The 15,516-nt window shown below is 32.3% G+C and overlaps 3 protein-coding genes and 1 long non-coding RNA gene across 5 annotated transcripts; 1 reads left to right on the top strand and 3 right to left on the bottom strand.

Moving 5' to 3' along the window:
- Window positions 1–1,455: 1,455 nt before the first annotated feature.
- On the bottom strand, window positions 1,456–3,687 carry LOC123894687 (probable L-type lectin-domain containing receptor kinase VII.2). The gene has a single exon (XM_045944742.1). The coding sequence runs from the start codon at window positions 3,685–3,687 to the stop codon at window positions 1,606–1,608; it is 2,082 nt and encodes a 693-aa protein (XP_045800698.1). The 3' UTR covers window positions 1,456–1,605.
- Window positions 2,178–6,509, bottom strand: LOC123894689 (bifunctional epoxide hydrolase 2-like). The gene is made up of 5 exons (XM_045944744.1): window positions 6,270–6,509; window positions 5,966–6,180; window positions 5,546–5,716; window positions 5,125–5,360; window positions 2,178–4,764 (listed from the first exon to the last, which is right to left on the bottom strand). Exons 1-5 carry the CDS (start codon window positions 6,337–6,339, stop codon window positions 4,515–4,517), a joined length of 942 nt encoding a protein of 313 aa, XP_045800700.1. The 5' UTR covers window positions 6,340–6,509; the 3' UTR covers window positions 2,178–4,514.
- Window positions 6,510–6,996: 487 nt separating this feature from the next.
- On the bottom strand, window positions 6,997–9,982 carry LOC123894688 (bifunctional epoxide hydrolase 2-like). The gene is made up of 5 exons (XM_045944743.1): window positions 9,670–9,982; window positions 9,368–9,582; window positions 8,185–8,355; window positions 7,768–8,003; window positions 6,997–7,414 (listed from the first exon to the last, which is right to left on the bottom strand). The coding sequence occupies exons 1-5, from the start codon at window positions 9,737–9,739 to the stop codon at window positions 7,165–7,167; spliced, it is 942 nt and encodes a 313-aa protein (XP_045800699.1). The 5' UTR covers window positions 9,740–9,982; the 3' UTR covers window positions 6,997–7,164.
- Window positions 9,983–12,256: 2,274 nt separating this feature from the next.
- On the top strand, window positions 12,257–15,235 carry LOC123894686. Of its 2 annotated transcripts, XR_006803892.1 has the most exons (5): window positions 12,257–12,601; window positions 13,982–14,017; window positions 14,091–14,162; window positions 14,258–14,329; window positions 14,678–15,235. It is a non-coding gene; the product is annotated as an uncharacterized LOC123894686 (long non-coding RNA). The 2 variants fall into 2 exon arrangements; XR_006803891.1 differs by lacking the exon at window positions 13,982–14,017 and having other exon boundaries at window positions 12,264–12,601.
- The last annotated feature ends 281 nt before the right edge of the window (window positions 15,236–15,516 follow it).

The raw sequence follows: 15,516 nt of genomic DNA, 5'->3' as shown, positions 1-15,516 counted from the left end.
AACAAATATTGAAACATGTTTTCTATATGAAATGTCGATGCTAAAAGAGTTTATAGTTTTGTCAAAAAAAAAAAAAAAAAAAAAGAGTTTATAGTTTACTGACTAACATCATAATGTTAGAGAGACTTACTTGAAGAAACTAAAACTAAGATGACAAAGAAAAAGAAAGAGTTTGGAGTGTGGATCACCATTAAACAACAATTCTTTGTCAAGTTTTTTCTTCTTCTTTGGTTTGAAACTTCACTGAGGTGAGAAGCACAAGGAACCTATTTATTGTAATGTGTTGACTTTTAATTAATTTTTCTTTGGTTTTAATTAATTAATTTTTGACCACTCAGCTGTTGTCAAAGCATTTGACAATTTCTTGGTCTTCAATTCAACTAATTAATTCTATAAAATAAAATTAAATATTTAAGTGTCACATTTGATTATATGCACTATTTAAATAACCTATTTTAATTATATTTTTTTATTAATATATAAAGACAAATATTAAGATATAAAATGTTGGATTTGTCTCGATAAATATTTTTTAAATATCAACTTTTTATAATTTTGAATAATATATAAATAAAAATATTAATAATTATAAAATTGTACTTTCTCCACTATGTTAATTTTTTTCTCTTTATGATAAAATAACTATAAAATACAATTTTTGTCGGTGAAAATTATGAATTAACACAAAATATTATTTATTTGTATAACCTATTTTCATAAGTTTAATAAGTCAAATTCAAACGGGTCATAACTCTTTAACTTAGGGTCAACAGGATAAATCATAAATCAGTTGGTCATCATAGTGGTGTTACTTATTTCTCCAATCCAAATCAAGCTTTTGTGCCACTCGTATTCCCCATATTAAACTCAATCCATTGCTGCAAATTTCCTTCAATAAATTGTGCTCTAGAACTACCATGCACAATCTCTTTTAATTAGAAATTGTGAAATTTAGGGTTTAAATTGGGAAAGAAATAGTCGAGTTGTTACTGTTACAGATTTTGTGCTCCAACTTATGACATGTCCATAAGCTGTTTTTAGCTTATTTCCATCAGCTCTCCTAGATAGCTTATAAAACGGTTTATAGATTATATGAAAACAATTTGATTTGATTGTATCTTTTGTTATAGAAAAACTTATACATAAGCATTTATAAGCATTGTTTTAAACTCTGGTTGTTGCAACAAAATGCTGGAAAATGCATCCAATGCGGTTGCAATGATGTTGTGGAGAGTGGAGACCGCAAAACTTTTTAATCTAAACTCTTGCAAAATGCATCATATTTGAATTACCATTGTCATTTCAAAAATATTTTCCTTTAGAATCAAACATATGGACACATACAAATATATCAATGCATCAAAGTGGTGTTTACAAAAGTATACATCTTCTGATGACATTATACAATTTTGCACAGAATTTTGGCCTTTTAAATATACAAAATTTTATGAAATATGTCAAAAACTTATAGCAGAAATCAATTAACTCAGGGGATAGTGCAACTTGCATGCTTTTGTGATGTACACAAACCAACTCCAAATGAGCTTAAGACCTCGAATATTCTTCACTTAGTGTGACATTATGGATAAATTAAAATCTACAACATTACTGACCATCTCGAATGATATCTGAATCTGATTGTGGTCCTTGCGGAATGGAACTTGAGCCACTTGTAGACGACTTAGAATTATAACGGAACATTAGAACTTCTTCAAAAGTAGGGTGATCTTTGTTTTGAAGTCCACTTTCAGTTCTAGGCCACATTGCAGCTGATTTTATTCTTCTAAGCAAACTTGTTTCCATATTTTCTTCATCAGATTCGATGATGTCAACATCTCCCTCCAACATTTTCACAATCTGTCTCATTGTTGGTCTAACACTAGGGTCTGAATTTGAACACAACAAACCCAAATGTAGCAGTCTCTCAGCTTCCTCAATAGGGTATCCTCCTTTTTTCTTTAACCTTTCATCAATAGCATTGTGCAATTGATCGAGCACCATTAGAGACTCCACCCATTCGATTAGCCCTGGCTTATGTTCTTCAATAGGTCTTCGTCCGCAAATTACTTCCAAGACCAATATTCCAAAGCCAAACACATCAGACATAGTCGACGCTCTTCCTATTTGAATCACTTCCGGAGCAATGTATCCTAATGTCCCTAGTATTTTTGTTGTACTAGCCACTTCTCCATGATGCTCATGCATAAGAGCCAAACCAAAATCCCCCAATCTAGCATTCATGTCCTTGTCAAGTAGAACATTGCTTGCTTTGATGTCCCTATGCAAGACCGTAACTTCCCAATCTTCATGCATGTATAGAATCCCCACGGCTACATTTTTCAAAACTTTAACCCTCTCTTCCCATGTTAGCATCTTTCCTTCTTCGCACTCAAATATCCATTTGTCTAAACTTCCATTGTTCATGAAATCATACACTAGAATCAAGTTTTCTTTGTCTTCTTTGCACCAACCTCGAAATCCTACTAAATTTCTGTGTTTCAATCTTCCTATGCTTGAAACCTCAGCCAAAAACTCTCTCATCCCTTCTCTTTGGTGAGGGATTCTCTTGACCGCGACTTCAACTCCTTGCAACATCCCTTTATGTACACTTTTGTTCCCTGTTACATAAACCACATTCTCTTCAGAGAACCCTCCTGTTGCTGCATGAATCTCTTGGAAACTAATCCTATGTGGCCAATACTCTATTTCCCAATCTTCAATCTCTTCTTCTTTATTTCCCCTATAGAGAATGAATAACGCAGCACAACCAATGATAATTAATACACACACAACACTAGTTATTTCTACAGCTATAGCATTTCCTCCAGAAAACCATCCTTTTTGAGGGACAAATGAAGCCAAGTTGTGTGTAACTAAAGCATCACCAATTGAAAAATTCTTATTACTATAGCTCCAAGCAAGAATCTTAACACTATCTTTTTTCACCCCATTGGCTGCACAGAATCCAACATAAGTTTCATCCATAAGAACCCCAGAAAGGTTAAGATTCATACTGATAAGAGGCACATGAGGCCTCTTTCGCCCTGCCCGAGCCATTGTAACGTTTAGACGAGAATGGTTAAACTCAATCCATACTTGATAGTTTTCTCCACTTTTCATCTTCAGCACCTTAAATTCATTGCCATATTTTCCACCCCAGTAGCCAGCCTCATGTGAAGTTAAAGATGTAAGCGAGTTTACATCAATACCAACATGATTATCATTTGTATCGTTGAATTGTTCGTTTTTAACAATATCAAATTCAACTGCAAAAACATGGTTGTTAGAGTTACCATCATTGTTGAAATTGAGTAAACCGATATACTCGGTTGATGTTGTTCCATTTAGATCTCTTGAAGATGTGAATATGAAGGCAAAGCCATGTCCTGGGATAAAGTGTTTGGTAGGAGAAACCGCGAAAATGAAGGAAGTAACAAAGGGGAGAAGTGTGGAAGAGTTTGGGGGTTTTGTAGGTACTTTGTGAGGGTAAAAAGCACGAGCTATTGAGAAGGAAGTGGAAGTATCATTAAGGAGAGTGAGAATGGAATTTTGAATGGTTGCATTTCCATATAGGCTAATATTTGTTGAGTTGAAGTTTGTATTATAGACAAATTCAGTAGTGGAAACACAACATATAATTATGTTTACAGTGTGAAGAAGAATGAAAAGTAGCTTAAGTTGAGGCATTTGGAAAGGACTGAGATTGAAAGAGAAAGTGTTGCCAAATTGTGTTTATTGAATATTAAATATAAGATGTTACATGTGTGAGGTTTAATAAATGTTATGATAAGGGAATGAGTGGTTGCTAAAAAATGCTAAAGTATATACTTGTTTGACAAATGTATAGACTATAGAATGAATTACATCCACATGACTTTATAAGTAAACTCATCAATTCAAACGCGGTATACTGATTTGGCAGTTTATTAGCTATGAGTTAAGACTTTTGTTTGTTTTAGTTAGTTTTCAATGCAACCATTTCACTGTGCAATTATCTTAGGGATGAAATCTAGGTGTCTTTATTTTACTTTAACTTTAAGCACCAGTTATTGTTCAAAAGTGTGTATTATTAGCATTTCTCTTTGAAACTTGTGAAAGTAAACTGCAGCAGAAATTAAATTAGAAAGAAACTGGGCAATGGTTTCTGTTGTAACAATGATTATTGAGTTTTTTATAGATAGATCATCAAATTTCATTCTTCAAAAAGTCCTCAAATTATGATTGTAATCCTTTTTATCTCATTGTGGACCGTTAGATATAAGATTGGTTCGATGATTGGATCCAGATAGTTACGGAGTAAAGTGATTAGGAGAAAGATAGTGTGGTCCTCGCCTACAACAGAATATTAACTAATATTTGCCAAATTAAAAGGAATCTCATTGTAGAAAATGTTTATGATTGTAGAATAAAATCCTACAGAGTTCTTGCTCAAATCACTTATTGGAATGGGAGGTACAATGCACAGAATAGAAATCACACTCAAACCACACAAGCACAAGGGAATTATCTGTCATTCAGATAGTTTGTTTGTCAAGGAATTCAATGATGAGCTTGTTCACTTTCTCTGGGAATTGTTCATGAACAAAATGGCTTCCTTCTGGAATATATATAGTTTCCAAGTTTGGCACAAAGTTTTTCACCACCCCACTTCTGATGTAGTCTTCCATGCCAGGAAACTTGAAGCAATAGTCTTCCTCGCCCATGATCAGCAGTGCGGGAACATTGACTTTAGGATCGATTAGGCCACTTTCCACTGTGAGAGATCTGCGTGGATCATAAACAATGTTTTATAAATTGATACAACTATGCACCCTAAAGTTACGCAACTAGTAAACAGTCATTTTGGTCACTAAATGCGTGAGGTCGTGCCACTATGACTATAGTACTTAAATGTATCGAAATTACAAATACATCTGCGAGGATGACTAATGTTTGGCGAGGAATCTGGCTAACCACTTTCGATGGAGTCTCCAAGTCCAACTATGTTTCTCTATTCACAAGGTTCAAACCAGATGCTTTGTTTAAGTAACAAGAGTTCAGTTCCACTCAAATTTACGTTACATAATGTACGAATGTTACATAATGTACGAATGTGTGAATATTGAATTGTAAGATTTTGATTACCTGTATGGAACCTGCAATGCAAATCTGAAGCCAGATTTTTCATAGAGTGATGCATAAACTGTCAAGTCTTCCTCAGAGAACCATGGTGGAAGGGGAGTAGAAGGATTAAACAAGTCCATGATTTCTTGATCATCATTTGCTACTGGCACCTCACTTTTCGAAAAGAGAATATAGATGTTCCTTATAACCGACTTAACATCAAAGCGGCCAAAATCTGCTTCTGCTCTCCCAGGTTCCTGAATTAATATACTCAATAGTTCATCTTTGTCATAAGCTATTCCAAACCTAAATATAAGCAAAAAAGTACATGTATCTGGTTCAAATGCAGACCGAACTTACTCAGTACATGTACTTTTTTGCTCATATTTAAGTCCAGAAGAAGTATCGAGAAAAATAAAAATGATTGGAATAGAATTTGCACCTGCCACCTAGTAATGTAGAAGCCTTTTGGGAGAAGATCGTTTTGGATAGCAGAAGGACCAGGATTCATGAAAGGAATGCCTAAAGTAATGAGAGAAGCTACTGTTTCTGGATAGACAACAGGTACAAGATTTGCTACGATGGCACCAGAGTCCTTACCAATAAGGAAAACCTGATAAAAGCAATTGAAATTGCACATCCATAAACTATTAGATAAGTTTTTCATCTTAATCAAAAGGTTCTTATTCTTTATCCTTTCATCTCAATTTTTTTTTCTACTAATAACGTAGCATCGCTTATTTGGCCACACTGAATATTAATTGGTATCAAGTGTGGCCGAATAAGCGCTATTGAAAGATGCCACATCAGTAAAAATTATCGCAAAATGAGTCGGGTGGAAAATTCATAAAATGATCCTTACCTTGCTGATGCCTAATGAATCTAAAAGATCTTTGACTTCATGAACAAGGTCCAATGAAGTAGCTTTTTCTGGTTCAGCTGGATGATCAGAAAGTCCATAGCCTCTAGAATCATAGGCAATAGCGCGGTAACCGGCATTTGCAACAGCAATCAATTGATATCTCCATGTATACCATATTTCTGGAAATCCATGTAAGAAAAGAACTGTCTTTTCACCTGCATAAATACACAAACAAAAGTATTGTCAAACTTTGGAAATGAATCAATTAAGAATGTTTCTGATATGATGAGGGTGTTGAATATACCAGTTCCAATCTCAGCTACATGGAGCTTTAGTCCCTTCACTTCTACATGACTGTGTTTGATGTTCTCCATCTTGGATGCAGGGTGAAGTGTGTTTGTGAGAGAGTTATGAACTTATGATTGCAAAAGGAGAATAATAAACAAAAGTATAAAACAAATGAAGCACCTACCTCATTTCCTAAATTTTCAGATGAAGACAAATTGAGGTGAATATTTAGATGCTGTTTTGTAAACAAAGGTCAATGGTGAGAGATTAAGGCATGTTTGGATAAAGTATATTTAATAATGTGCTTAAAAAAGGTTAATTAAGGTTTTTGTCTAAAAGAATTTTGATTTTAGTCTCTGAAAAATAAAAATGATACTTTTAGTCTCCGAGGAAGGGGATTCTGGTAACCTAGAGTTCGGTCGCGAGGTTAGAAAAGTCTGACCAAGAATTGTTTCCACCAGAAATCGAACTCTGGTTCACCCGAACAATCCTCACATACAAAGGAATATTAATTATACTAATATTTGCCATTGTAGAATAAAATCATACTGAGTTCTTGCTCAAATTACTTATTTGAATGTCCGTTCCTATTTATTTGTTGCTATTTTACTTTTTATACATGTTGATCAATAAATTTTGTTACTTTTATAACATTATTATTTCTCTTTTCCGTATAATACCCTTAATCATTTATTGTCTCATTTCATTTTTTTTTTATCTGCAATAAATACTTACGGACATTATTGACAAAATACTAATAAATGTTACATTGAACTTTAAAATTGACAAGGAAATAGAAACATTATTTTTCTACAAAATCGATAAGCGACAAGTAATTAAGAACCGAAGAAGTACAACATTAAGCATAAGACTCTTAGACTCCATTATCACAATCACAATCACAATCAGAATCAGATAGTTTGTTTGTCAAGGAACTCAATGATGATCTTGTTCACTTTTTCTGGGAATTGTTCATGAACAAAATGGCTTCCTTCTGGAATATATATAGTTTCCAAGTCTGGCACAAAATTTTTCACCACTCCACTTCTGATGTAGTCTTCCATGCCAGGAAACTTGAAGAAATAGTCTTCCTCACCCATTATCAGTAGTGCAGGAACATTGATTTTAGGATCAGTTAGACCACTTTCCACTGTCACAGACCTGTTTGGATCATAAACAATGTTTTCTAAAATGATACATGTATGGTTAGAGACAATTTCTACTTTAGGGCATTGGAAAAAATAGACTTAATACAAAAAACAAGGAAACGAGAACGAGGAAACATTCATTTTGCTCTATAAATGTGTGAGGTGGTATCTCTACACTCTCTAAATGTATCGAAATCAAAATTACAAATATATATATTCGAGTTTCTCTTTTATTAGTAATTTGATGGATCAAACTAAGTGATTCGAGTTCAGTTCCACTAACACCAACATAATGCAATGTACGAATATTGAATATTCCAATTACTATTATTAAATATATAAGTTGAATTGTGAGTTTTTGATTACCTGTATGGAACCTGCAATGCAAATCTGAAGCCAGATTTTTCATATAGTGATGCATAAACTGTCAAGTCTTCCTCAGAGAACCATGATGGGAGAGGAGTAGATGGATTAAACAAGTCCATGATTTCTTGATCATCACCTGCTACTGGAATCTCACTTTTCGAAAACAGAATATAAATGTTCCTTATAACCGACTTAACATCAAATCGGCCAAAATCTGCTTCTGCCCTCCCAGGTTCCTGAATTAGTGAATACACAATCGTTCAATATTGTCATAGACTACTCCGAACTTAAATATAAGCAAAAATAAGTACATGTATCTGGTTCAAACGTGAACCAGATACATGTATTTTTTGTTTATATTTAAGTTCAGAAGGAGTGTAGAGAAAGTTAAAAATGATTATGGCAGAGGATTTGCACCTGCCACCTAGTAATGTAGAAGCCTTTTGGAAGAAGATGGTTCTGGACAACAGAAGGACCAGGAAGCATGAAAGGAATACCTAAAGTAATGACTGAAGCTACTTTTTCAGGATAGACAGCAGCTACAAGATATGCTGGGAGGGCACCAAAGTCCTTACCAATAAGGAAAGCCTGATAGACAGAAAGCAATTGAAATTGCACAACCAAAAACTATTAGACTTGTTTTTTACCTTAATTGTTCTCTATCCTTTCCTCAAACTTTTTTCCTTCTATTACACAAACTTTCAACTCAACAAAACTCATGTTTAGTTTGTGAAAATATTTTCTAAAATTTTTGTTAATATTATTTTCTGATAAAAAGATAATAGACTATCGAAATGAATAATTGTCTGCATTTTTTAGAAACAATAAAAATACAAGAGAATGGTTTTCATTATTTGTGAAAATGTGCTCCTCTCAAGATAAGTTTGAATCCTTTCGATGTCAATTTCTATGTTAGATCAGTCAATACTCAATACATAACAAAAAAGTTATGGCTTGAAATGGGCCACTTGCTAGTGGACACTAAGATTGTGTCCCTCGGGTTGGATTAGTCGGTCATTAGGCCCGGATACTGAGTCTTCAAAAAACTTACTTCAAAAAATGCATAATTTCTAGTTAATATTTCATTTTCTCTCCATCATAATGAGCCACTTCAAGGGAAACAAATTGTCTCCCCTACATCCAATGTAATATCTACCTTTGATTATTTTTTAATAATTACAAATTTTATGTGCTAAACGAAATGAATCAAGATACTCTTCATTTTTGCAATTACTAAAATTTTGAGAATAATAATTAATGCAATAATATACTAATATTTAGTAGATCCAATTATTTAATATACTATATTATAAAACTATTTAAAACTATAGTAATGGAGAGTATCGTGACTCAAACGAAATGGTGGATGAGAAATGGGTGGATAAGATGTCCCAGGAGAGAATCTCTACCACAAGCCTTCATTTTTAATTTTATTTTATCTTAGACGAAGTGAATAACACCAATGAAACTCACACACACAACTGCAAGTCCAAATATAAATTTGGGCGAAGGTATCTAACCTAACAATATCGCGATTGGCCAGTTGAACCTAAAATTGTACAAAATATAATTTTATTGTATAGAACATATTGATTCTTACCTTGCTGATACCTAGTGAATCTAAAAGATCCTTGACTTCATGAACAAGGTCCATTAAATTTGCTTTCTCTGGTTCTGCTGGATGATCAGAAAGTCCATAGCCTCTAAAATCAAAGGCAATAGCACGGTAACCAGCATTTGCAACAGCAATCATTTGGTGTCTCCATGTATACCATATTTCTGGGAATCCATGTAAGAAAACCACTACCTTATCACCTGAGCAAACAAAAATAGTGTTATAATACTTTGGATTAATGAATCAATCAAGAAAAAAAAAAATATGATATAAGGTTTTTGATATACCAGTTCCAATCTCAGCTACATGCAGCTTTAGTCCTTTCACTTCTACATTACTGTGTTGGATGTTTTCCATCTTGAAAGCAGGGTGAAGTGTGTTTTTGTGTGTGTGTGAAGGAGTTTTGATGGCAAAAGGAAAATAAAAAAACAAAGGTATAAAACAAATGAAGCACCTAGCTCATTTCCTAAATGTTCATATGAAGGCAAATTGAAGTGAATATTTAGATTCTGTTTAGTAAAAGGAAAATGCTATTTAATGCTTCATCCTCCTTACCAAATTACAAGGCTATTTAATGCTTCATCCTCCTTACCAAATTACAAGGCGAGAAAAAATATTAATATAAAGTTATAGTCGCTTTACGTTATTAATGAAATATTTAATGTTATTTTTTCTATTATACGCTTTACTATTTACTAGTATCCGGACCCGTACCAAGCAGGGGTAAAAGTAAAATGAGACTACAAAAGATAATATTTTAATATTAAAATTTTCATAATTCTTAAATAAAAAGAATGAAAAACTATAACATAAAACAAAATAGGATCCCATATTTGTAAAAAACAAAAAAATAGATTCCGTATTAATATATGAATTATAACAGAAAACAAAATAGGATCCTGTATTCGTCAAAAAATAAAATAAAATCCCGTATTAATATATGTAAATATAGTTCTTGTATAAATCACAAAAAAAGAAAGAAGTAGGCCCTGTATAAATTACAAAAAAAATAAATAAAGTGCCTCTCTTAATATATAAGTAGAAATATAGAATCGTGTTCTTATAAAATAAAAAAGAAATATAGAATCGTGTGTAAACTTTAAAAAAAAAAAAACCCAAACAAACAAAAAAAGTTAAATTAATCTCATAATGTCGTAGTAAAATAAATATTCCCTCCGTCCCAAAATATAAGCAAAAAGGGGTCAACAAAAGTGAAAGTATCTGGATTAAATATTAAACCAAATTCATCAACTTTCGTTGACCACTTTTTACATTAACAACTGATATGAATAATTGCATTAACAATTACTGTGTTAAATTCTGTCCCGAATAACTGAGATTCCTTTTTGCTCCCCCGTTGGCTCCTCTGTTTGTTTTTGTTGTTGAGCTGGGGGAGGACTTGTTCTCCTAACAGAGCAGACCAGCAAGTCTCGAAGATATGATAACAAGATGCTCAGACTAAGGTTCCGGGAGACTGGCTTTCCGCCTCTCATTACTTTATTAATATGGACTTCATTTTTTAAGGCTGTTAGGAGCCAGCACCACAAAAATGCACATAGTTTTATATCTCAATTATTAGAGAAACTCTTCTCTAGGCACAACTACAACACATCAAAATTGGGCACACCAAATAAAAACATGACACATGTCATTTGAATTAAAATATATTAGACTATCTTGATGTAAACTGTGTATTTTTACTACTGGAAATATCAATCCCACATAATAGAGGTCAATGGTAGGATATTTGCATCGTTGGATAAGGTGAAAGCCCATTTATTTTGAGGTGAATGCATCTAAAACTGGAGCAAGCCCAATTCATATATGGGACTTTTTGTATTTCTCATTATATTAAGGGCCATTTGTTTTAATTTGAGTTAAATATTTTTTCATTCTTATAAAATTGGTAAATTTTAATTTTCGTTCATATAAAAAATTACATGTTTTTTCCCCACAAAAAATTCTGCCTTTTTTTAGTCTATAATGGATAAAATGTTGACATATTTGAACATAATATGGACTAACATAGGATTAACATGATACATAGGATTAAATTACAAATAAAATGAACATAAATTGTTCATTAGGAATTAAAGAGAATGAAAACATGTGAAACATTACAACTTTTTTACACTCTGATTTTAGCTTTAAAAAAAAGGGTGAATTATTAGTACATGAAAATATCTGATCAAGATTGATAGTTATTTTTTTAGTTGTCTTCAATTATTCCTTCAAAAAAAAGTTGTCTTCAATTATGGTCTAGATTTTAATTTGCAAAAATAAGTATATATTTAAATCATTTAAAGTGAATAAAGTGTGCCCACATCTTGACCAACAAAAAAAAATGTGCCCACATGAGTTTAATTCAGTTGGTATAAATATTGTATTATATATATATATATATATATATATATATATATATATATATATATATATATATATATATATATATAATTCCTAGATAGTTCTCCTACTATCCATCTTAACCCTAATCCACATCACCCACTTACATCCAATTAAATCACACAATAATGCCACATCACTTCCTTATATTATATCATTTTCATATCTATTTTTTTTGTTTCCACGTCACTTCCTTATATTATATTATATCATTCTCATCTCTATTTTTTTTTATATTATATCAATCTCATAATAAATAATAAAGAATTATGTTTCTCCAATTATCCAAAAATTGATGTCACAAGATGTTACAATTTTCTACATTATTATTGAATTATACTTCTCCAATTATCCAAAAATTGATGTCACAAGATGTTACACTTTTCTACATATATATATATATATATATATATATATATATATTGGCAAAAGTTAATATGCATAAGGGTATTTTTATGCACAGTACATAAGTCAATTATAGCCATTTGATCATGGAATTGTTTTGCCACGTGTTACGATCTGAATGTGTGACACTGTGAGCCTTGTCACACACGATCACACTCAGATCACACAGCTGCGAAATCGCTCGTCTACGCCGTCGCCGTTTCAAAGCTTCTTCTCCATCGTCTTCTCCGTTTCAAAGCTTCTTCTCCGTCGTCTTCTCCGTTCTCTCCATCGTCTGTTCATTGTAGTACTAGAGTAAGCTTCTTCTCCGTCGCCGTTTCAAAGCTTCTTCTCCATCGTCTTCTCCGTTTCAAAGTTTCTTCTCCGTCATCTTCTCCATTCTCTCCATCGTCTGTTCATTGTAGTACTAGAGTAAGCTTCTTCTGATTTTGATATTCATTTTGATTTTGTCTGAACTGGATGTTGTTTTGATTTGAGAATTAGGTTTCATCATTCATCACCATTGATTTTGATTCTGATTTTGAGAATTAGGTTAAACTAAATTGAATTTTGATTTCATCATTCATCACCATTGATTTCACATTGACAGAAGAAGATTATGTTGAATTGAATAATTTAGGAATTGAATAATTGCTGAAACCATAAAACCATACTTATGGTTTCAATGTTATATTTTCTCTTTATTTTGATAATGTTTATTCTTTCCTAGTTTACTATTTAGATCTATCTCCTGAATGATGGTGAAAAAACATTGGATTTTCTTTGAAATAAGATCTTAGCAATACCATAAGATCCTGAGAAGTCAGAATCACTCACCATGATGATTCTGAAACAAACCTTCAAAAACATTATTACATCAGTGTCTACTTTTTTTGTACATCCTTTGTTTAACATGATGCTTGACCATAAGAAATGTAGTTTATTGAGTAGTTGAATATGTAAATCTTGGGTTGGTTGATTGATGTAAAAATTCTTGGGTTAGTTTTTACTTAGGACCTCTTGCTGATAATATCTTATTTTCATCATGCATCCAAGGAATTGGGTTTGGTTTCTTGCCTTTCCACATTTCCTGCAATATGACACTACTTGGTTTTGAATCAATGGAATCTAATGTGTTGGTTTGTGCATGGTTAACTGGACCAAAAAAACCAACCCACTTTGTGGTTCAGGTTTGATCAATTGATCAACTAGAACATTATTTTAAACCGGTTCGTGTATGTGCAATGGTTCAGAACCAGTTTCAACTAAAACTAAGTTTTCTTCTTAAACACAGCACAACTTTATCTTTATACAGTTGGGTTATGTTTGTTTTTGCTTGTAATATCTAAAGTTTAATAAATGGAATGCAGCACTTTCAATAGCATTATTATATGAATGTATTTGATATTTTAGTTTAATGAATTGTAATCTTCCTAGTAGCTGTATGTGAAATGATTGCAGTTTTTGGAATAGATAAAGGGAGTAAATTATATGGTTTTTTGGTTTCCTGATTTGTATATGGTTTCATTTGATAAGCTTATGAGTTAGTAGTGAACAATGTATGTTCTATTAATGCAGAATTTGGCCATAGAAACATGCTTGATCTGATTTAGTACATCTTTTTCATTCCAATTTGATGACTGCCCAATGGAAAGAAGTAGGACATAACAATGTGTCAGTTGTTTGGATAATTTGTTTTAATATTCAGATTTAATACACAATTTGATGTTTGGTTGTGTTACATTGTGATTTATTTTGTTAGAAGTGTAATGGTTTCAGTGCATTTGATATTTATGTTACTTAATGCTACAGGTTTGGACTGAATGGTGCTGATAATGTTATAAATTGGTAATATTAGTAATTAATAACATTGATAAGGGAAGAATTTCCTTACTAGTTATCTTTTTTCTTTTACTTACAGGATGAGATATTCTCGTCGTCTTTTGCAGCTGCTATGTACTTGAAGGTCAACAATTTCCCTACCCAAAACAAGGTTCTTTCTTGCTTTGCTTACTCCATTGCCTCCACTTGTTTCATTTTTTATGTTACCAACTAAATTACTAGCTAATGTTACTACTCAATGTTCAGGTTTATGTGATTGGTGGGGATGGTATACTGGATGAGTTGCAGCTTGCTGGCTTCACAGCTTTTGGTGGTCCTGTAAGTCTTTATAGCTTTTGTCCCTTATTGAAATTGAATTACATGGTGTGTTCAGGGAAATGTAAGAGTCATGTATGCATGCATTGTTGTTTTACCAGATTAGTTTTTCTGCTTAAGTTATATTTCACTCAACGCTTTTTGTTGTTGTCTAATTATTTTTTCTGCTCAAGTCATGTATGATTATTTTTTACCTTCATTGAATAGGAACTAATTAGGGGTAAGCAACATGTAATTGTGAATGTCTTGTTAGAATAGAAACCCTTGCACAAACAGTTTTGCTCAATTAATCATGCAGCTTGTTAGGATTGTCACTCAAGTTATTTTCACTGAAGCATTCAATAATTGCAGGGTGATGCAGATAAAACAATAGACTGGAAGCAGACTGGAATTTTTGAACAAATGATGAGCTAACTAGTAAGGATGTTATTTTATGTTGCTAATAAGTTACTAATTTGGTCATCTCCCATGTTAAATTGCAGGTTCGGTTGAAGAGTCTTGGTTTTTCTTCTTCAGCTCAAGTCAAACTGTATAGATCATACTGGTTCAATAAGATAGGGGTGATGGTAGTGCTTGGTTATTGATCACATTTGTTCTATAGTTTAAGGCGAAAATGGAAATGCATTTGTGAATAAGTGTGTACTATAGGTTGTGAATAATGGTTTGAATATTCAAGATTTAAAAAATCTATTTTACTCTCATAGTCAATATTAATGGGTTCACAACACTGAAACCATTTAACAAGACTAATGGTTTCAGTGTATAACATATTGAAACCATTTAATAAGACTAATGGTTTCAGTGTATAACATTAGTCAATGGATTATAAATATACTAGTAACTACTACTATTGATATGGACTAAGCAATGTATAATTTTTCAAGTCAAAAATTGCGAGAATTAGTGTCATGTTTCTTTTACTTGTCTAATTCTTTATGAATTATCTTTTGGTGTGAAAGGTAAAAAGATTTAGGTTTTTTTTATAGTTAAGACTTAAGATGAAAAAAATGGGAGTGACTTTGAGAGATGAGAGGAAAGATATAGGGGAATTTCGTATTTTGTTTGAAAGAAAATTATTAAAGGAGGGAGGAGGAGAATGTTTGTCATCAATATATTTTTTTTGTTACCCTCATAATCAATATTAATGGGTTAACAACACTGAAACCATTTAACAAGACTAATGTTTTCGG

Source organism: Trifolium pratense, linkage group LG7, assembly GCF_020283565.1.
Source record: "Trifolium pratense cultivar HEN17-A07 linkage group LG7, ARS_RC_1.1, whole genome shotgun sequence".
In the NCBI taxonomy this organism is placed as follows: domain Eukaryota; kingdom Viridiplantae; phylum Streptophyta; class Magnoliopsida; order Fabales; family Fabaceae; genus Trifolium; species Trifolium pratense.
This window is presented reverse-complemented; position numbering and strand designations above follow the sequence as displayed.